This window comes from Lutra lutra, chromosome 7 (genome assembly GCF_902655055.1).
Source record: "Lutra lutra chromosome 7, mLutLut1.2, whole genome shotgun sequence".
Lineage (NCBI taxonomy): Eukaryota > Metazoa > Chordata > Mammalia > Carnivora > Mustelidae > Lutra > Lutra lutra.
In genome coordinates this window covers 88,105,652-88,129,205 of record NC_062284.1, presented here as the reverse complement: position 1 = coordinate 88,129,205, position 23,554 = coordinate 88,105,652, and the positions used below count along the sequence as shown (strand labels likewise).

Genomic DNA, 23,554 nt, shown 5'->3' with positions numbered 1-23,554 from the left:
ATGCCACTCAAATGCTTGTCTGTGAGCATATAACAAGTATGTTATTCTTTCCCCCACCAGAAGACCATACAATGCATTTGATTTGACCTTTTCAAGTAGGGAATTATTTTGAAATTTTTGAGCTAAGAACTGAAGATTAGAACTTGCAGATTTATAAGGAATAGGGTCATTAGGATGTTTATGAAAAGCAGAAATAGATATTTTCATAGAAACTGACTAGAAACAGTGGCCAGGAAAGGATGATATTATAGGGTATTAGTAACTGATACTACTTCGGGGTGGTGAGGGCCACATAGAGAATGAGGGGAGGGAGGAATTTCTGCTTTTGTGGGTGTGTCTTTGAAGTTTCCTCATTGTCTCTTGCTGCTGCCTGGCTGCTTTCAACTAGTCATTCTCTTATCATCTCTCTGCTCATCCACCTCCCTGGGTCCTAAAATGGCAATATATCAGATGGCAGATGATAGTTTGATTTTAGGCATATCTTTTTTTTTTAACATCTTAATTAAATTTTATTTTTTTTCAGTGTTCCAAGATTCATTGTTTATGCACCACACCCAGTGCTCCATGCAATTTGCGCCCTCCTTAATACCCACCACCAGGCTCACCCTTTCTCCCCATCCTTTCCCCTCCCCAAACCCTCAGTTTGTTTCTCAGAATCCCCAGTGTCTCATGCTTTATCTCCTCCTCTGATTTACCATACCATTTCACTTTTCCTTTCCTTCTCCTAATGTCCTCCATGTCATTCCTTATGTTTCACAAGTAAGTGAAACCATATGATAATTGACGCTCTCTGCTTGACTTATTTCACTCAGCATAATCTCCTCCACTCCCATTCATGTTGATAAAAAAGTTGGGTATTCATCCTTTCTGATGGCTGGGTGATATTCCATGGTACATATCTTTATGACAGCAAGGTTACTGATACTATTGAAAAAAGTCCATCTAATTTTTCCAAATATTGCTGGCTATTAGAAACTTGAATATCTATAATTTATATTAGTGAAATATAATTCATTCTAGATAGTTGTCTATATTGTCTAGCTCAGTCATTAGGAAATGGGCACATGTGCCAAAGCTGATTGCACACCAAGATGCAGGTGGTTCCCAGTGTACCCAGGGTGACTCCCACTTTCTCTTTGGCATCATTCTTCAGCAGTTAGAGTGGGATATCGTGATCCTCACTAATGTCTTCTCTGATGGGTCTGGCTTGGAGGTAGGTGGATGACAGGGTCTTGGAAAGCCAAGGGTAGTGTACTCGGTGGTGTGTACTTTTCTGTGAGAGTGGAGGAGTAATGGTCTAGAAGAGCTGTTACGAGTAGGGAGTCTCCTATACCATTGTCACCTCTGAGGGATATGGAACAATGAGTAGCCTTTACCTGGTGAGTTGCTAGAGAAATGGAGTCCTTCATGGAGAGACAGGAGAAGGAGGCAGGGTTCAGAGAGGCTGTTTGTATGTGACTGCTCAGAGAGAAGCGAGCCTCAGCTGGGTCTCAGCAACACAGGCTGCTGAGGGTGAGGAAATAGGGTTCTCAAGGAAGTCACCAGGAGTCTGGGCTCCTAGGCTCTCTGGGCATCAGGTGGCAGTGAAAATACCAAACTGGCAAGTCTATTGTGAGAATCAGCTACAGTTGCCCACCTGGACATATCCTTTGTTTTGAAATTGTTATTTTCCAGCCCTGCATCATAATGGAAGCGTTGATTTCCTAAGTGAACCTGATCTCATCTATAGGAAAAAAAAGATTCTTGGCTTCTGCCTTTTCCCTTTATTGCCACTCTCTATTATACCTCTGCTTAAAAAAAGAGGTCAGCGATTTAGCACCCCATTGTTGAACTGTTGCCATCTCTCTCTCTTTTTTTTTTTTTGTTCCAGGTTCATAATTGATTGTACAAATTGAGTATCACATGATGGGTTGACATTAGCTTCTCCAGGCATGGGAACTTAACAGATGAGGTACAGGTTAAAATCTGTTTATGTTGCTCTCACAAGTGGTGTTTTTTTAGACCTTAACTTGAAGTATAAGACTAACAAAGCAATGCCTCCTTTTGTGGCCAGTACACAATTCATTCTACTTGTGAGAGTATAAGAGTAGAAATATTTTTTGATAGCGGTGAAATGGAATTGGGCATCAGCTTCTGGAACTGCCATGATTTCAGTCTTGCAGAAGGCACCAGTCCCTCTGGTTAGTGAACTGTTGCCAACTGTTAGTATGGGCAAAGCATTGTGGACAACTCCCAAGGCTCCAACTACTTGATAAAACCTTAACATCACTTAGTGATGCTTATCAACAACTAATATTAATGGATAACAATGAAAACCACAGATGTCTTCTGAGAACTGACAGCATAAAATTAATCGAGTCTGAGCCATCTTTTTTGGTCAGGAAATGTCATAAAATTATGGAAGTAAACTAGTGTGTTTTCCAATGTTTTAACTTGTGAAAAATTTTCTATACTTCTTAGTACTAAGTTATCATGTCTACCTGTTTTATAGTAATAACATCTAATGTAATTGGTCGAACTCTATCTGAGGAAAATAAAGCATCAGAAAAATTTCAAGAACTTTAACACATTTTTAATTAATTTATTTTTAAATTTTTTAAAAGATTTTATCTGTTTATTTGAGAGAGAGAGAGAGAGAAAGAGAGTGCCAGCAGGGAGAGGGGCAGAGGGAGAGAGACAAGAGACTCTTCACTGAGTGGGGAGCAACATGGTACTGGATCGCAGGATCCTGAGATCATGACCTGAGCTGAAGTCAGATGCTTGACCAACTGAGCCACCCAGGTGCCCTCAATTTTTTTTACATTTCATTTTTTTTTTCAGTTGAAGTATAGGAGACACACATTTAAAACTTCATTTATAAATGTTTTTATTAGGCGGTTATAATATTGCTAAACAGGTCGCAGTGAGTATGATAGATTTTTTTTGGATTGTGTAGGCACCAACCATTAAAGATTATGAAGATTAATACTACAGTCTCATCAGACATACACAGTGGGCCTCAGATCACTATTCTGGAGGGAGCTGAGAGAAGAAATTTGTATTATATGTTCCCCGTGAACTCAGTAAACACTCATGGCCACTTTTTGGTTTTGATTTTTAATTGGAGGCAGGAAGTTTTGCTGAACAGCTTTGGGTTGTTTAGAATCAAACTCCATGTCTGAATACATAGCAGTAAATATTGTATTCTCAGAACTTTTCTGTTTAGGGGCACCTGGGTGGTTCAGTCCATTCAGTGTCTGACTCTTGATTTTGGCTCAGGTCGTGATCTCAGGGTTGTGAGACTGAGCTGTTGGGCTCTGTGCTTGGCGTGGAACCTGATTAAGATTCTCTCTCCTTCATCCTCTACACCTCACGCTGCCCCCTCTTAAAAAAAAAACTTTTCCTTTTAAATTTAACAAATATTTACTGAGCACTTACTACACGCAAAGATTGACATTATGTCCTGGAAATATGTATAGGGTACAGATCTATCCTTTGAGGAACTTAGCATTTGGTGGGAGATATACATGCATTTTCAAATTTCAAATTGGATCTTAACAGCATCCATATGTATGTGTATACATACACATATATAATGGTAAAAATAATATATTTTAAAAATAGCTAATACCAGAATTATATTTAAGAGGGTGATTATTTTCCCCAAAGAGGAATTTACTGATCTCCTTCTGGAGGCATATAAGCTTGTATTCTCAGAGCTGAATGAAAGAAGCTAGGGGTCCCATTGTTCACAGGGCAGAGTTCCACTTTTTTCCTCTATTTTAATTATATTTCAAGATAGATTTGCCTGGAGTACAGAGCTCCTCCTGCTCAGCCTCTCCAGAAATAAACCTACTGCTGGAAGGAGGAGACCTGGGCCTCTACTTTTGATGCAGAATTTCAATAAGGCCTCCTATTGTTAACCCTGTGCCATACCCCACCTACAAGGCAGGCTTTGTTTCTCATTCCTGAAAATTTCTTGCCCATCTGCTTACCAGCTTCCAAAATTTGTTAACCCTACTTACTGTCATTTCCTTTATCAGGCTCTTTAGTATTTCAGGCTTATTAATGTTACTTCCTTTACTTTTATTTTGGGGGTTTTGGGGAAGAAGCAGCAGTAATATCTTTTGCACCAAAAAATGTGTGCAATTACCCATGCTTTAGCCTGTGGGATCTTTGGGAATGGCACTGAGACTTGACACCTTTGTGGCATTGCTCCCAGACCACTGCATGTGTTGGTGAGAATGGTTCTTGGCATCTCTCATTCATGCTATATATTGACCCAGCTGGAAGTTTTACTATTAAATAGCATGTGCCATATTCCAAGTCTGAAGCATATTAAATCACTCTATGGGCATCTGTGTGACATTATTATAACTGAACTCCAGTCTGTCTACCTGATGCACAGCAAAGTTAATCACTGAGACATCAGGTTTGCAGCAAGGAAAGGGCTTATTTAAGAGGCAGCCAAAGGAGGAGACAGGAGGGCAAGACCCAAATCTTCCTCCCTGAAGGAGGATAGAAAAATTTTTCATAATCATAGGGGATGTGATTCCATACATGTTGATGATAGGAATGGGGAAACTTAAGAATAGGAATAAGAAACTTCTGAGGAAAGCTGAAGCATGTGCTTTGAGCATAGATATATGTAATATACATCCAATGTTCACTTTGGGGTGAAGACTTAGTATCAGAAAGAGTCAAAATTCAGCTCCTGATGTCAAGAGTTTATCTTAGGACAAGGAGAAGGGGCTATGGGCATGCTCCAAGAGCTGGTATAAACTGGATGGGGGTTCGGGCTCATTGTTTCAGGTGAGGCGTGCAGAGCCTTGCTTGCCCATAGGCTGAAACCATATTAGTTGACATTAAATCCAGGCTTCTGCAGAGACACCTAGTAGATTTGTTAGTGGGGTACAAAAAGACACACTAACTGATTAGGCAGAAACAGTTCTCTGAGAAACAAGCTTTAAATTTCCTGTGAGTTTCAACCTCATTAACTGTAGGAAGCATGGTTTAAGTTCCCCCTAAGTCATGGTCATTTTTCAGTCTCGAAGGAATTGAGTTGGTGTCCACCCTTAGCTCCTTTTCTTATCTCCTTTGGTAAGGTAGGTCTCACGTAAAAAGCGGTATTGCAGGTCTTAGCTGTAAGCAAAATTCCCTCAATGATTAACATGCCTACATGCAGTGCTAAATAGAAGTTCCTAACCAATAGATCCCAGCTACAGGGATTCCAGGGAAATAGAAGCAACATGGAGTCAGACAGGCTAAGCTTCTCCCTGCCACATTACATACGTATCCTCAGACCTTCCTCCATTTCCTAAATACTTGAATGGGCAAAGTAGTATCCTAAGTGGGATATAAGAGTTGAATAAGACATGCAATTGCACTTTAAGGAGTCTAGACTCCAGATACTCTGCTGGGAGAATTAAGAACACACATAAGTAACTATAATACAACAAAGGAGATGCTAAGTGCTCTGCAGTAGGTCCTGAGAAGGTACTCTGAGAATTCAGGGGAGGAAAAGATTAGTTGTGATGGAAAAGACATGAAGATCAGAGATGAGTTGGCCTCTGACCTGGAGTAGAAAGACGAACAAAAAGGGCATTTCAGGTAAAGGGGAAAGTATCAAAAAAGGATTGGAAGCATGAACACTTCAATTTTGTATTTACCAAATTCCACTGATTTTAAGAGTGTATATTGGATACAGTAACAGTCACCTTACAGGCATACAATGGCACTAAACTAATATCTCTCAATAGTTATCCTGAATGTTAATGGGCTAAATGCCCCAATCGAAAGACACAGGGTATCAGAATGGATAAAAAACAAAACCCATGCTGCCTACAAGAAACTCATTTTAGACCCGAAGACACCTCCAGATTTAAAGTGAGGGGGTGGAAAGCAATTTACCATGCTAATGGACATCAGAAGAAGGCTGGGGTGGCAATCCTTATATCAGATCAATTAGACTTTAAGCCAAAGACTATAATAAGAGATGAGGGAGGACACCATATCATACTCAAAGGGTCTGTACAACAAGAAGATCTAACAATTTTAAATATCTATGTCCCTAACATGGGAGCAGCCAACTATATAAACCAATTAATAACAAAATCAAAGAAACACATCGACGATAATACAGTAATAGTAGGGGACTTTAACACTCCCCTCACTGAAATGGACAGATCATCCAAGCAAAAGATCAACAAGGAAATAAAGGCCTTAAATGACACACTGGACCAGATGAACATCACAGATATATTCAGAACATTTCATCCCAAAGCAACAGAATATACATTCTTCTCTAGTGCACATGGAACATTCTCCAGAATATATCACATCCTGGGTCACAAATTAGGTCTCAACTGGTATCAAAAGATTGGGATCATTCCCTGCATATTTTCAGACCACAATGCTCTGAAGCTAGAACTCAATCACAAGAGGAAATTTGGAAAGAACCCAAATACATGGAGACTAAAGAGCATCCTTCTAAAGAATGAATGGGTCAACCAAGAAATTAAGGAAGAATTGAAAAAATTCATGGAAACAAATGATAATGAAAACACAACTGTTTAAAATCTGTGGGACACAGCAAAGGTAGTCCTGAGAGGAAAATATATAGTGATACAAGCCTTTCTCAAGAAACAAGAAAGGTCTCAAATACACAACCTAACCTGACACCTAAAGGAGATGAAGAAAGAACAACAAAGAAAGCCTAAACCCAGCTGGAGAAGAGAAATCATAAAGATCAGAGCAGAAATCAATGAAATAGAAACCAAAACCAAAACCAAAAACAAAAACAATAGAACAAATCAGCGAAACTAGGAGCTGGTTCTTTGAAAGAATTAATAAGATTGATAAACCCCTGACCAGACTTATCAAAAAGAAAAGAGAAAAAACCCAAATAAGCAAAATCATGAATGAAAGAGGAGAGATCACAACCAACACCAAAGAAATACAAACAATTATAAAAACATATTATGAACAACTCTATGGCAACAAATTTGACAATCTGGAAGAAATGGATGCATTCCTGGAGACATATAAACTACCACAACTGAACCAGGAAGAAATAGAAAACCTGAACAGACCTATAACCAGTAAGGAGATTGAAACAGTCATCAAAAATCTCCAAACAAACAAAAGACCAGGACCAGACGGCTTCCCAGGGGAATTCTACCAAACATTTAAAGAACTAATTCCTATTCTCCTGAAACTGTTTCAAAAAACAGAAATGGAAGGAAAACTTCTAAACTCATTTTATGAGGCCAGCATCACCTTGATCCAAAACCAGACAAGGATCCCATCAAAAAAGATAACTACAGACCAATATCCTTGATGAACACAGATGTGAAAATTCTCACCAAAATACTAGCCAATAGGATCCAACAGTACATTAAAAAGATTATTCACCATGACCAAGTGGGATTTATTCCAGGGCTGCAAGTTTGGTTCAATATTCGCAAATCAATCAATGTGATACAATACATTAATAAAAGAAAGAACAAGAACCATATGATACTCTCCATAGATGCTGAAAAAGCATTTGACAAAGTACAGCATCCCTTCCTGATCAAAACTCTTCAAAGTGTAGGGAGAGAGGGCACATACCTCAATATCATCAAAGCCACCTATGAAAAACCCACTGCAAATATCATTCTCAATGGAGAAAAACTGAAAGCTTTTCCGCTAAGGTCAGGAACATGGCAGGGATGTCCATTATCACCACTGCTATTCAACATAGTACTAGAAGTCCTAGCCTCAGCAATTAGACAACAAAAAGAAATTAAAGGCATCCAAATCAGCAAAGAAGAAGTCAAACTATCACTCTTTGCAGATGATATGATACTATATGTGGAAAACCCAGAAGGCTCCATTCTAAAACTGCTAGAACTTGTACAGGAATTCAGTAAAGTGTCAGGATATAAAATCAATGCACAGAAATCAGTTACATTTCTCTACACCAACAGCAAGACAGAAGAAAGAGAAATTAAGGAGTTAATCCCATTTACAGTTGCACCCAAAACCATAAGATACCTAGGAATAAACCTAACCAAAGAGGCAAAGAATCTGTACTCAGAAAACTATAAAGTACTTATGAAAGAAATTGAGGAAGACAGAAGGAAATGGAAAAATGATCCATGCTCCTGGATTGGAAGAATAAATATTGTGAAAGTCTATGCTACCTAAAGCAATCTACACATTTAATGCAATTCCTATCAAAATCCCATCCATTTTTTTTCAAAGAAATAGAACAAATAATCCTAAAATTTATATGAAACCAGAAAAGACCTCGAATAGCCAAAGGAATATTGAAAAAGAAAGCCAAAGTTGGTGGCATCACAATTCCAGACTTCAAGCTCTATTTCAAAGCTGTCATCATCAAGACAGTATGGTACTGACACAAAAACAGACACATAGTATAATGGAACAGAATAGAGAGCCCAGAAATAGACCCTCAACTCTATGGTCAACTAATCTTTGACAAAGCAGGAAAGAATGTCCAATGGAAAAAAGACAGTCTGTTCAACAAATGGTGTTGGGAAAATTGGACAGCCACATGCAGAAAAATGAAATTGGACCATTTCCTTACACCACATATGAAAATAGACTCAAAATGGATGAAGGACCTCAATGTGAGAAAGGAATCCATCAAAATCCTTGAGCAGAACACAGGCAGCAACCTCTTTGACCTCAGCCACAGCAACTTCTTCCTAGGAACATCGCCAAAGGCAAGGGAAGCAAGGACACAAATGAACTATTGGGATTTCATCAAGATCAAAAGCTTTTGTTCCATTGATCTATGTGTCTGTTTTTGTGCCAGTACCATGCTGTCTTGATGATGACAGCTTTGTAATAGAGCTTGAAGTCCGGAATGGTGATGCCACCAACTTTGGCTTTCTTTTTCAATATTCCTTTGGCTATTCGAGGTCTTTTCTGGTTCCATATAAATTTTAGGATTATTTGTTCCATTTCTTTGAAAAAAATGGATGGTACTTTGATAGGAATTGCATTAAATGTGTAGATTGCTTTAGGTAGCATAGACATTTTCACAATATTTATTCTTCCAATCCAGGAGCATGGAACATTTTTCCATTTCTTTGTGTCTTCCTCAATTTCTTTCATGAGTACTTTATAGTTTTCTGAGTATAGATTATCAGTCTCTTTGGTTAGGTTTATTCCTAGGTATCTTATAGTTTTGGGTGCAATTGTAAATGGGATGGACTCCTTAATTTCTCTTTCTTCTGTCTTGTTGTTGGTGTAGAGAAATGCAACTGATTTCTGTGCATTGATTTTATATCCTGACACTTTACTGAATTCCTGTACAAGTTCTAGCAGTTTTGGAGTGGAGTCTTTTGGGTTTTCCACATAGAGTATCATATCATCTGCGAAGAGTGATAGTTTGACTTCTTCTTTGCCGATTTGGATGCCTTTAATTTCCTTTTGTTGTCTGATTGCTGAGGCTAGGACTTCTAGTACTATGTTGAATAGCAGTGGTGATAACGGACATCCCTGCCGTGTTCCTGACCTTAGCGGAAAAGCTTTCAGTTTTTCTCCATTGAGAATGATATTTGCGGTGGGTTTTTCATAGATGGCTTTGATAATATTGAGGTATGTCCTGTCTATCCCTACACTTTGAAGAGTTTTGATCAGGAAGGGATGCTGTACTTTGTCAAATGCTTTTTCAGCATCTATGGAGAGTATCATATGGTTCTTGTTCTTTCTTTTATTAATGTGTTGTATCACATTGATTGATTTGCGGATGTTGAACCAGCCTTGCAGCCCTGGAATAAATCCCACTTGGTCGTGGTGAACAGAATAGAGAGCCCAGAAATGGACCCTCAACTCTATGGTCAACTCATCTTCGACAAAGCAGGAAAGAATGTCCAATGGAACAAAGACAGCCTCTTCAATAAATGGTGTTGGGAAAATTGGACAGCCACATGCAGAAAAATGAAATTGGATCATTTCCTTACACCACACACGAAAATAGACTCAAAATGGATGAAGGATCTCAATGTGAGAAAGGAATCCATCAAAATCCTCAAGGAAAACACAGGCAGCAACCTCTTCGATGTCAGCCGCAGCAACATCTTCCTAGGAACATCACCAAAGGCAAGGGAAGCAAGGGCAAAAATGAACTTTTGGGATTTTATCAAGATCAAAAGCTTTTGCACAGCAAAGGAAACAGTGAACAAAACCAAAAGACAACTGACAGAATGGGAGAAGATATTTGCAAATGACATATCAGATAAAGGGCTAGTGTCCAAAATCTATAAAGAACTTAGCAAACTCAACACCCAAAGAACAAATAATCCAATCAAGAAATGGGCAGAGGACATGAACAGACATTTCTGCAAAGAAGACATCCAGATGGCCAACAGACACATGAAAAAGTGCTCCATATCACTCGGCATCAGGGAAATACAAATCAAAACCACCATGAGATATCACCTCACACCAGTCAGAATGGCTAAAATTAACAAGTCAGGAAATGACAGATGCTGGCGAGGATGCGGAGAAAGGGGAACCCTCCTACACTGTTGGTGGGAATGCAAGCTGGTGCAACCACTCTGGAAAACAGCATGGAGGTTCCTCAAAATGTTGAAAATAGAACTACCCTATGACCCTGCAATTGCACTGCTGGGTATTTACCCTAAAGATACAAACGTAGTGATCCGAAGGGGCACGTGCACCCGAATGTTTATAGCAGCAATGTCTACAATAGCCAAACTATGGAAAGAACCTAGATGTCCATCTACAGACGAATGGATAAAGAAGATGTGGTATATATACACAATGGAATACTATGCAGCCATCAAAAGAAATGAAATCTTGCCATTTGCGACGACGTGGATGGAACTAGAGGGTATCATGCTTAGCGAAATAAGTCAATTGGAGAAAGACAACTATCATATGATCTCCCTGATATGAGGGAGAGGAGATGCAACATGGGGGGTCGAGGGGGTAGGAGAAGAGTAAATGAAACAAGATGGGATTGGGAGGGAGACAAACCATAAGTGACTCTTAATCTCACAAAACAAACTGAGGGTTGATGGGGGGAGGGGGTTGGGGGAGGGGGTGGGGTTATGGATATCGGGGAGGGTATGTGCTATGGTGAGTGTTGTGAAGTGTGTAAACCTGGCAATTCGCAGACCTGTACCCCTGGGGATAAAAATATATGTTTATAAAGCTGTAAAAAAAAAAAAAAAAAAAGAAAAGAAAGAAAGAAAGGATGAATCCCCAAGTTTTGTAGCAACATGGACGGGACTGGAAGAGATTATGCTGAGTGAAATAAGTCAAGCAGAGAGAGTCAATTATCATATGGTTTCACTTATTTGTGGAGCATAACAAATAGCATGGAGGACAAGGGGAGATGGAGAGGAGAAGGGAGTTGAGGGAAATTGGAAGGGGAGGTGAACCATGAGAGACTATGGACTCTGAAAAACGATCTGAGAATTTTGAAGGGGTGGGGGGTGGGAGGTTGGGGGCACCAGGTGGTGGGTATTGTAGAGGGCACGGATTGCATGGAGCACTGGGTGTGGTGCAAAAATAATGAATACTGTTATGCTGAAAAAAATAAAAAAATTAAAAAAAAAAAAAAAAAAAAAAAAAGCTTTTGCACAGCAAAGGAAGCAGTTAACAAAACCAAAAGAGAACTGACAGAATGGGAGAAGATATTTGCAAACGACATATCAGATAAAGGGCTAGTGTCCATAATCTATAAAGAACTTAGCAAACTCAACACCCAAAGAACAAATAATCCAATCAAGAAATGGGCAGAAGACATGAACAGACATTTCTGCAAAGAAGACATCCAGATGGCCAACAGACACATGAAAAAGTGCTCCACAGGGACACCTGGGTGGCTCAGTTGGTTAAGCAGCTGCCTTCGGCTCAGGTCATGATCCCAGCGTCCTGGGATCGAGTCCCACATCGGGCTCCTTGCTCATCAGGGAGCCTGCTTCTCCCTCAGCCTCTGCCTGCCATTCTGTCTGCCTGTGCTTGCTCTCTCTCCCTCTCTCTCTGACAAATAAATAAATAAAATCTTAAAAAAAAAAAAAAGAGCTCCACATCACTCGGCATCAGGGAAATACAAATCAAAACCACAATGAGATATCACCTCACACCAGTCAGAATGGCTAAAATTAACAAGTCAGGAAATGACAGATGCTCGCGAGGATGCAGAGAGAGGGGAATCCTCCTACACTGTTGGTGGGAATGCAAGCTGGTGCAACCACTCTGGAAAACAGCGTGGAGGTTCCTCAAAAAACTGAAAATAGAGCTACCCTATGACCCAGTGATTGCACTACTGGGTATATATCCTAAAGATATAAACATGGTGCTCTGAAGGGGCACGTGCACCCGAATGTTTATAGCAGCAATGTCCACAATAGCCAAACTATGGAAAGAACCTAGATGTCCATCAACAGACGAATGGATAAAGAAGAGGTGGTATATATACACATTGGAATACCATGCAGCCATCAAAAGAAATGAAATCTTGCCATTTGCAATGACGTGGATGGAACTAGAGGGTATCATGCTTAGTGAAATAAGTCAGTTGGAGAAAGACAACTATCATATGATCTCCCTGATATGAGGAAGTGGAGTGCAATGTGGGGGGTTTGGGGGGTAGGAAAAGAATAAATGAAACAAGATGGGATTGGGAGGGAGGCAAACCATAAGTGACTCTTAATCTCACAAAACAAACTGAGGGTTGCTGGGGGTAGGGGTTTGGGGAGAGCGGGGTGGGGTTATGGACATTGGGGAGGGTATGTGCTATGGTGAGTGCTATGAAGTGTGTAAACCTGGCAATTCACAGACCTGTACCCCTGGGGATAAAAATACATTATATGTTTATAAAAAATAAAAAAAATTTAATTAAAAAGAAAGATGTGTATATTGGAAAACACTCAACTATTTTATATATTATAGGAAAAAACCAACTCATAATTAATCCATGATATGATTTTTTTCTTCATAATTTTTATTTCATGCTATTGAGAGGGAGGGTTTTTTTTTGATTTATGTAATGTGGATTTTATCGCATTTTATTTTTGTGCATTTGTAAAAAGGAAAATAAAAAAATAATATTTAATAGGTTTTAAATTTAGAATCTGACTCTTCTGAATCACTGTTCCATATATAATTGATAATATCCATGTTCTTCTACACAGTGTTATTTTTCCTTGTATTTTTCAATACAAGGCAGTTCTTAACAGGGTGCTCCACTCTTGTCTTTGAAATTTTATCCCAAGCTACTGGACACCAAATCTGTACTTGACTTTACTGGGAGGTATCAAATAGATATCTTGATCTTACCAGAAGGCGTTAACTAAATATTTTCTGATAGTGACTGGGACTCATCTCCTTTATTTAAATGCACCTCAACGGGGCGCCTGGGTGGCTCAGTGGGTTAAGCCGCTGCCTTCGGCTCAGGTCATGATCTCAGGGTCCTGGGATCGAGTCCCACATCGGGCTCTCTGCTCAGCAAGAAGCCTGCTTCCCTCTCTCTCTCTCTCTGCCTGCCTCTCTGTCTACTTGTGATCTCTCTCTGTCAAATAAATAAATAAAATCTTTAAAAAAAAAAAAAAATAAATGCACCTCATGTAATATGTTGGCCAAAATGTTGTAAGGGATGCGTGCCACTAAGAAGAGCTAGGCACAAATGGATAATGGCTATTGTCTTGAATGTGCAGGCATGACTAGCCTGGCTGGCAGTAGTTGTAAGATGTTGTTAATATAACACATCCTGAGTTTAGAAATGTTAATGTATGAAAAAAACTAAATATCTTAGAATCATGAGACATAGAACTATGACTTGGCATCATCACTTGTGTAATTGAATAATAGCTATCTTCCTCAACATTCGTAAAGACAGAGTTGTCTTGGGGTGCGTTGGGCGGCTCAGTCAGTTGAGTGTCTGACTCTTGTTTTCAGCTCTGGTCATGATCTCAGGTTCCTGGGATAGAGCCCTGTATCGGGCTCTATGCTCAATGGGGAGTCTGCTTGAGGATTCTCTTTCTTCCTCTGACCCTTTCCCCCTAAAATAAAATCAATAAATCTTAAAAAAAAAGAGTCGTCTTGTTCACCATTATCTCCCAGAGCCTGTGATGCCTGGCTCAAAGCATATAGACAATAAATATTCATGTAATAATGAGTAAAGGGTGGGGAAGTCCAATTAGGTCTCTTTGTCTAGGGTTACCATGTCCAATATGGTAGCCACTAGTCATATGTGGCAACTTAAATTTCAATTAATTGAAATGAAATTAAACTCAAAGTTCATTTGAACCAAGTACTCACTAGGCACAAATGGATAGTGGCTACTGTCTTGGATGGTGCAGTTAGAGTACATTTGCTTCATCACAGAAAATTTTTTGGATAGGGCTTAAAGGATGGAATGGGATTTTGGAGATTGGTGGTGACCTTGGGAAATGAGACAACATGATGCTTAGACAATCAGAACACTAAAATATGTACTTGGGATATCCTTAAAATAGGGTGCCTTTTTAAAAAAACTGAACTTGGCTTCTGTAATTCTACATGTATCTTCCTAGGCTTTTCCTAGATTCTTCTATCTAGCAGTAAGCAAACTGTGATACCTGCTGTGTGGCCAGGCAGTATCATGGTTTGTGAATTGCAGTTGTCAACTTGTGCTTTCTTCTGTGATTTACTAGAAAGCTTTTAAAGCTTCTCGAGGCAGGGATGCATGTATGATAGAGTATTTGAAATCTTATGGTCAAGTTAGAACAAAGAAGGATAGCATGGAAATTAGAGGATCTGGAAAATTCAGGGAACCAAATGAGTATTTGTATTAGGAAAAACAGTTTCTCCCTCTTGAGTAGGGAAAATCCCAGTGCTCCACCTCCTGTGCCTTTCCTGCATCTCTCCTTTACCCTTACACTACTGCCATACTCATAGCACTTTTGACACCAGCTGTGTGTTTGTGGTTTTTCCAAACGAAGCAATTCTGTGACACTAGCTGGTGTCCTAAAGTTAAACTCAGTTCTGACGCTGTATCTGGAGATAATATAAAATCCCACAGACGGAGAGCTCAGTCCCACAAGACAGCCCCGCTTCAGATGCCAATCTCAAGCCTAGGTTGTCCCGTGTGTTTCTGACCCATCAGCTCTCTCAGAGATTCCTATGATCCTCTCTGCCAATTTGATTAGGTTGCTAGAGTGGCTCACAGAACTCAGGGAAACACTTATGTCTGTATATTAGTTTATTAAAGAATATGATAAAGAATACAGACAAATAGCTAGATGAAGAGATACATAGGTGAGGTCTGGGAGGGTCCTAAGCACAGGAGCTTCTCTCCCCATGGAGTTGGGGGGTATCACACCCCCTTCCCCCAGTATGGTTGTGTTCAGGAGTCTGAGAATGCCACAAAATCTGTGGTATTTGAGGCTTCCTTATGTAGTCATGATTGGTTATTAACTTCATTTCCAGCCCCACTCCCCTTTCTAGAGAAGTAGGGGAAGGGAAAGGAGCTAAAAATTCCAAGCTTTTGATCAGGCCTGGTATTTTGGGTGCCCATCCAGGAAGCCATCCAAGAGCCTACCCAGAGTTGCCTCATTTGAAAAAAAAATGCTCCTAGTGCTCTTATCACTTAGGAATTTTTAAAAAAAGCTTTTATTTGTTTATTTGTGTGTATGTGTGGGACAGAGAAAGCATGAGGGGGAGATAGCAGGAGGAGCACCAGGCAGAGAGAGAAGCAGCTCCACGTTGAGCAGGGTGCCCAATGTGGCGCTTGATCCCAGGACCCTGAGATCATGACCTGAGCTAAAGGCGGACACTTAACTGACTGAGCCACCCAGGCATCCCTCACTGAAGAATTTAGAGTAGTCCCCTCTTACCTGTGGATTGGCTTTCCATGGTTTCAGTTACTTGCGGTCAACCATCGTCTGGAAACAGATGATCCTCCCTATGTCAGGAGGTCACTAGTAGCATAAGGCTATGTCATAATGCCTGTGTCATTCACCTCACTTCATCTCGTCACATAGGAGTTTTATCATTTCACATCATCACAAGATGAAGAAGGGTGAGTAGAGTACAAAAAGATATTCAGAGAGAGAGGGAGAGACCAATTCATGTAACTACTGTTAGAATATATTGTTATAAATATTCAATTTTATTATTGTTAATATCTTACTGTGTCTAATCTATAAATTAAACTTTATTATAGGTGTGTAGGTATAGGAAAAAAGTAGTACAGATCTTCCTTGACTTATGATGGGGTTATGTCTCGATAAACTCTTCTTAAGTTGAAAATACCAGGGGTGCCTGGGTGGCTCAGTGGGTTAAGCCGCTGCCTTCGGCTCAGGTCATGATCTCGGAGTCCTGGGATCGAGCCCCACATCGGGCTCTCTGCTCTCTCGGGGGGCCTGCTTCCTCCTCTCTCTCTGCCTGCCTCTCTGCCTGCTTGTGATCTCTCTGTCAAATAAAAAGAAAAAAAATCTAAAAAAAAAAAAAAAAAAAAAGAAAATACCATAATTGAAAGTGCGTTTAATACCACCTAACCTACAGAACATCTTATCTTAGATTCGCCTACCTTAAACGTGCCCAGAACTCTTACATTTAGGCATGTGGTTGGGCAAATCATCTAACACAAAGTCTATTTTATAATGAATTGTTGAATATCTCATTTAATATGTTGAATACTGTGCTTGAAAATGAAAACCGGAATGGTTGTAAGTGTATTGGTTGTTTGCTTTTGTGATCGCGTGACTGACCGGGAACTGTGGCTGCCACTGCCCAGCGTCATGAGGAAGTATTGTACTGAGTACAATACTCAAAACTGGGAAAACATCAAAACTCAAAATTCCGGGGCGCCTGGGTGGCTCATTGGGTTAAAGCCTCTGCCTTTGGCTCAGGTCGTGATCCCAGGGCCCTGGGATCGAGCCCCGCATCGGGCTCTCTGCTCAGCAGTGAGCCTGCTTTCCCCCTCTCTCTGCCTGCCTCTCTGCCTACTTGTGATCTCTGCCTGTCAAATAAATAAATAAATAAAATCTTAAAAAAAAAAAACACCTCAAAATTCTAAGTACGGTCTCTACTAAATGTGTGTCTTTTTTGTACCATCTTAAAGTAAAAAAAAAAAAAGTGAGTCAGACTACTATAAGTCAGGGACTATGTGTTTCTATAGGCTTTAGTACTATCTGTAGTTTCAGACATTCACTGACAATCTTGGAACATATCCCCTGCAGATGAAGGAGGCTACTGTACAAGGGTTTTAGGAGCCTGTGTCAAGGACAGGGTCAAAAACCAAATTTTAGAACAAGTGATGCTTGTAGTGCTCTTATTCACTTAGGAAATGACAAGGGTTTTAGAAGCTCTGTGCCAGGAGCGAGCAGAGACCGATATATATATTTTCTATTATCTCACAATACTTTGGGAAGAATTAAGATTTATTTTTTTTTAAATTAAAAAAAATCTAAGTAATCTCTACACCCAATGTGGGGCTTGATCTCATGACCTCAAGATTAAGAGTTGTATGCTCTTCTGGTTAAGCCAGCCTGGTGCTCTGAATTAAGATTTACTTTAAAGCTGAATGGTGCTGTAAGTCATTTTTGTTTTGGTGAATACTGAGCAAACCTTCTACTCATTGTTTTTTATTTATAGGTGGAGAACATTCTTTTTCTAAACTAATTATAAAATTAAGACCCAAAGTAAGCTCAGCTAAGTTTTAATGCCATGTACTTTGGAAGACTGTATCTATTGCATCTTGTGGAAATATTCCTCAAAATAATTTTCACTTCAATTGTGTGTGTGTTCACTTAATTTTCACAGCAATCATGCAAGAGAACTACTTGCAGCTATAGATTGAGGCACCAAATAAAATGGGAATCTCTTTTTTTTGTACTCTGTAAGTTGTAATCAGTTATGCCACAAGTAGTTTCAGCAACTAAATAGCAGGTTTCTTTGAGTCTTTACTTGGGCAGAGTATCAGCTTGACCTTGGAATTAAGAGCATGGACTATGCAGCCAAGTGGCCTGGGCCAAATCCTGGCTCTGGCTGCTGTGTGACTTTGGATAAATTATTGAACCTCTCTGGGTCTTAGTTTCATTCTCTGTAAAGTGAGGATGATAATAAAAGTAGTTCTCTTGCATGATTATTGTGAAAACACACACACACACACACACACACACACACACACACACACACAAGTGTTCATTACTTAATTAGGTACAGTCAATCAATCAGGCAGCCAGTCATGCTTTGAACAGTACCAGGAGCAGGGTAAAGCACTATTCAAGTATTTGTGGTAATTTTTTTTCTTTCTTTTTTTAAAGATTCAGTTTGTCAGAGAGAAAGAGTGTGCAAACAGGGGGAGTGGGAGAGGGAGAAGCAGAGTCCCCACTGAGCAGGGAGCTTGATGCAGGACTCGATCCCTGGTCCCTAGGATCATGACCTGAACCAAAGGCAGATGCTTAACTGATTGAACCACCCAGGCGTCCCATTTGTGGTTATTTTCTGATCTCCTTCCAATTGACTTCTACCAAGTTGTGCTCCCAGCCTGCAGATCATAAGCTCCTGTGGAACGATTGAATGTCTTTTAGACATGTTCTTTTTCATTCCTTTCACACGAACGTATAGCTGTTATGACCATGTGTTCTGTACATGGGGAGAGTTTTATATTATAATCACTATTTCTTGTACCCTTTGTGGAGAATCCAGCCTAGAAGGTAGCAGGTTTAATTTTGATAGTTTTTTGTAACAGAATATTATGGTTAACAAAGTAGCTCACAGTTGTTTTGGGGGATGGTTTGACATTTGTAAAGTGAGGTACAGGATTGTCACTTAGGAGCCCACATAGTGTCTTTGTCAGAATTTGCCAAACAAAATTCTAGACAACTGGCATAGATACAGAAGGATAGAGAATCATCCTGGGCAGCCTTCCCACCTTTCTTAATTTTAGCACAAGAGGCTATTTACACCCAGAGTATATAGTACTCTGTGTTGATTTGTGGGTAAAAATACTAAATGGAAAAAATATGAGGCATTCCATTAGAAATGCAGAGTCTAAATTGTGCTGTCTCCTTGATTTAGTAAGTCTGTGCCTTTTACTTAGTGATTATATAATAAAAACTCATAAAAATATTTGAAACTTCTGGGTAAATTACCAAAACACACATTTCATAAGTTCTTTATTGAAATAGAAAGCAGATAGGTGTATGCCAGAGCCTGGTGGGGGGAGGGTGTTGTAGGTTATAACTGCTGAGTGGGTACAGGGTTTTCTTTTGGGGTGAGAGAGATGTTCTGAAAATGGATAGAGCTGATGATTGCACATATTGTGAATGTCACTGAATTGTTCATTATAAAATGGTTAATATTATGATGAACAGACACTTCTCTGAAGAAGACATACAAATGGGTAACAGACACGTGAAAAAATGTTCATCATCGTTAGCCATCAGGAAGATTCAAAACACATCGAGATACCACCTTACACCAGTTAGAATGGCCAAAATTAACAGGACAGGAAACAACATGTGTTGGAGAGGATGTGGAGAAAGGGGAACCCTCTTACACTGTTGGTGGGAATGCAAGTTGGTGCAGCCATTTTGGAAAACAGTGTGGAGATTCCTCAAAAAATTAAAAATAGAGCTACCCTATGATCCTGCAATTGCACTACTGGGTATTTACCCCAAAGATACAGATGTAGTGAAAAGAAGGGCCATCTGTACCCCAATGTTCATAGCAGCAATGGCCACGGTCGCCAAACTGTGGAAAGAACCAAGATGCCCTTCAACAGACGAATGGATAAGGAAGATGTGGTCCATATACACAATGGAATATGACTCAGCCATCAGAAAGGATGAATACCCAGCTTTTGCATCAACATGGATGGGACTGGAGGAGATTATGCTGAGTGAAATAAGTCAAGCAGAGAGTCAATTATCATGTGATTTCACTTACTTGTGGAGCATAAGGAATAACATGGAGGACTTTAGGAGAGGGAAAGGAAAAGTGATTGGAGTAAATCAGAGGGGAGACGAATCATGAGAGACTGTGGAGTATAAGAAACAAACTGAGGGTTTTGGGGGGATGGGTGAGCCTGGTGATAGGTATTAAGGAAGGGACTATTGCATGGAGCACTGGGTAGGGTGCATAAACAATGAATCTTGGAACACTAAAAAAATAATAAAATAAAATAAAATAAATATTATGATGTGTGAATTTCACCTTAATTAAAAGAAAGCAAAAAAAGAAAGGAAAAACCCAATCCCAAACACAAAAAACTCCCAAGTTCCAATTTTCCCAAGCCATGGCCTTACAAAACAGTAGGCCTTTTGCTTCCAGAACAAAGCAACACAAAACAAAACCCAGAAGGATAACCTTGTTCTTTAACCTTTAAAATTATTAAGCATGTTTATTACTTTTCAGAAGGAGCATGATACATTGCTACCTGTGACACTTTATGACTGCAAATGTTTACTGACTTAAGGGAGTGTCAGCAGTCCCGTCTTCTCATGTTACCCATATAGTTTTCACTCACCCCTGTGTTGTTTGAACTCAATAAAGGATACTTTTATCTTTATAAGGATACATTTCATTGTACTATTATGTTCTCTTTAACTTGGTTTGGTACATGGGCTTTAATAACTTTCACTATTCATATTCTTTGGTTTGTGATTGCTTCTCCCCCTCTCATGTTATGAGTATGTATTTGCTTAATATGAAAAATGCATCAATGGATTTTATCCTTTCGGTGTGATGATCAAACAAGGACTTACCCTGTAGCAATAGACAGTTGTGAAATGAATGTAGTATCTAAGCTAAGTTGATGATGGTGATTTATACTGGCTCCTATTTAATTTATGGGAAGATATAATAGTTCATACAAAAGATTTTAGCAACTAAATTAAAAAAAAAATCTTTTAAAGCCCCATGGCTCTGGATCCATGGGCCTACCAAATGGTGGTACACAGATGAATGTTTTTCTTGCAACCCAAGGGTTTGTGTTGAATTTACAATTTATTATCCTGCCCACCTTTTATCCAGTTCAGCTGCAAGTATTCTAAGTTCCTGGAAAAGCAACAGGTGTTTTAGTAAAGCATTTGGCCCATTGCCACAGTCCATCTGAAAAGGGGACTACTAACGTTTGAGTGTCAGCCTCCGACTTGACACACATAATCTAGGGTTAAGTTCAGCTCTGTCACCTGGCTGTGTGATTTTGACAAGTTACGTAAACCTACTCTTCAGGTACTATAGCTTTAAAGCGGTGCTAACAGAAAAGTACTTCAGACACGGGGTTATTGCTCAGATTTCATGCAGTGAAGTACTTTATACTTATTTCTAAGTATATACTTAGTATATAGTATAGAATATATAGTATAGTCTGTATTCTATAATACATATATGTATATATGTATTTATACATATTTGTATTTATATGTATATATGTATATGTATAAAATACTTAAAAGAGTATATATATATGTATATATGTATATGTATAAAGTACTTAATAGAGTATCTGGTATGCAGTTAGTGCTTACATTATTGCAGTTGCTATTGTTATTCCTGGTTTACCTAAAAAGTAGACCAGTGTTCCAGGGCTACCCTTTTGGCCCTTCCCTAGCTGGTAAGAGATATGGACACTTAACTTGGCTGTGAGACATTTGGCACTTACCTAGAGGTCTTTCCCTGTTTCAAGATTAAAGGATCTCCAGAGGCGAGGTGTTATAACTGATTCTTCTTTACAATGTCATTGTTACCTCAGAGGGACTACTTATTCTAAATCTGCAACTGAAATGAATGTAGGCAGTAATTGCATGCGTCAGAAGTTAGTCTTACTCTTGTCTGGAAAGAATGAAAGAGGAAGCTTTCAAACTGGTTTCTGGCGTTCTCAGGTTACTTTTTGTTGTCATTTTCCAGCTTTTTAATTGGGGATAGAACTTACAGATACTATTGTGTGATCTCAAGGAAGAAAGTCATATATCAAGAAAGGCAGAGCAAAAACATAGAAGGACCTGGGTCCTCGGTGACACACCAGCTCTGTAGAGATTGTCCCAGACTCGTGGCATGAAGTAAGTTGGTCCTTCTCAGATGATATAGGCATCTTTAGGACTGAACGCAATCTTAACTAAAATTCCTCAGTCTCCTAGTTGCATTTGGTAGGTGCCCAGACCAGGTACACCCGCTTTAATTCCGTAGAGTGACTCTAATGATGGGTATATGGCAGAGAAACTTGGACGGGCTTGTCCCTCAACCTTCAACCGGCTGCTGATGGCTGAGGGACTTCATTAACGCTCCCTCTCCGTTCTGACCCTGTGATTGCCTATTAATGTAGTTGATTTCTATGCTGAAGTTAGCTAATGAAACACAGATTCAGTTGTAAATTGTATGAGAAAGACAACAAGCTTTACACACACACACACACACACACAAAATATCTTCTTGTGTATTTAAGCAATGTTTTTTATTGAGATATTTAGCTTGGTCGGTAAGAAAGTCTAGGGCTTTGTAGTTAATGACATTAAACTCAAACATTCCCTTTATGGCATTTTATGTCAGTGGATCTGTTTCATCAGCTTTTTCTTTGCAGGGTCCAGGATCAGGTCATCCGTTTTGCTCCGGAGGCCCCACTATGTTCTTTGTGACTTGTGCCTCTGGATTTGAACTGTGACACTGCTTCTTTTGTGGGAAATGATAGCTTTTGCCTTGAAACCACATGTGACAAAGGCTTTTCTTAAAGTGTTTCTCTTCTTTGCTTATATGGCAACAAAACTGAGCAATCCAGTCTCTGTTGGTTTCACTTACTCATTATTTTTGGAAATGGTCTGTTTTCTGGCAAGGATGCACATTAATCTTAGGCAAGTGAAGATTTTAGTATCTGGGCATCTTTAACTCTTTAATCATTTAATCAAGTGGTTGGGAAGAGTATTGATTACACCTTCTAGCCAGAAGAAAATTAGGACTCCTTCATGGTTGTTGGTGGCACTTAGAATTGTCTTCCATGCTGCATTTTCTTTTTTTTTTTTTTTTTAAAGATTTTATTTATTTATTTGACAGAGAGAGATCACAAGTAGACAGAGAGGCAGGCAGAGAGAGAGAGAGAGAGAGAGAGAGAGGGAAGCAGGCTCCCTGCTGAGCAGAGAGCCCGATGTGGGACTCGATCCCAGGACCCTGAGATCATGACCTGAGCCGAAGGCAGCAGCTTAACCCACTGAGCCACCCAGGCGCCCGCCATGCTGCATTTTCAAAGCTTTCATTGTTTGCTATTCTATTTCTCAGTCTTCAGGTGGACAGATTTGCTATATATTTTATTAGAATAAAATGAGACTCAAGTAACTCTGAATTTCTAATTACTGTGGCATATTTTTTATTACCTCATAATATGTCCTCTTTTTTTTCTACAGAGCATTTGCCCTAAGTTGTCAAAACTATAGATTCTTTATTATGTTCCTATTTAACCCTAGATAATGTGCATCCTTTCTTGTTCTCTGACAGCAAATTATTCCCCTTGTACAAGCTTTGTTCAGCTTGTATTTGGCTCTTCTTGTTCCTTGTTCCTGCCTTCTGTTCATCAATGTAGTGCAGAGCTACTGGTAAGAAATAATGACCT

At 39.5% G+C, this 23,554-nt stretch overlaps 1 protein-coding gene across 1 annotated transcript; it reads right to left on the bottom strand.

Annotated features, from left to right (window-relative positions):
- Positions 1 to 1,849: 1,849 nt before the first annotated feature.
- On the bottom strand, positions 1,850 to 2,177 carry LOC125105113 (ATP synthase membrane subunit K, mitochondrial-like). The gene has a single exon (XM_047738232.1). It carries the CDS (start codon positions 2,144 to 2,146, stop codon positions 1,970 to 1,972), a length of 177 nt encoding a protein of 58 aa, XP_047594188.1. The 5' UTR covers positions 2,147 to 2,177; the 3' UTR covers positions 1,850 to 1,969.
- Between the last annotated feature and the right edge of the window lie 21,377 nt (positions 2,178 to 23,554).

Excerpts from the sequence above, each read along its gene's own strand:
- LOC125105113 (XM_047738232.1), bottom strand. The coding sequence starts at position 2,146 with ATGGCAGTTCCAGAAGCTGATGCCCAATTCCATTTCACCGCTATCAAA.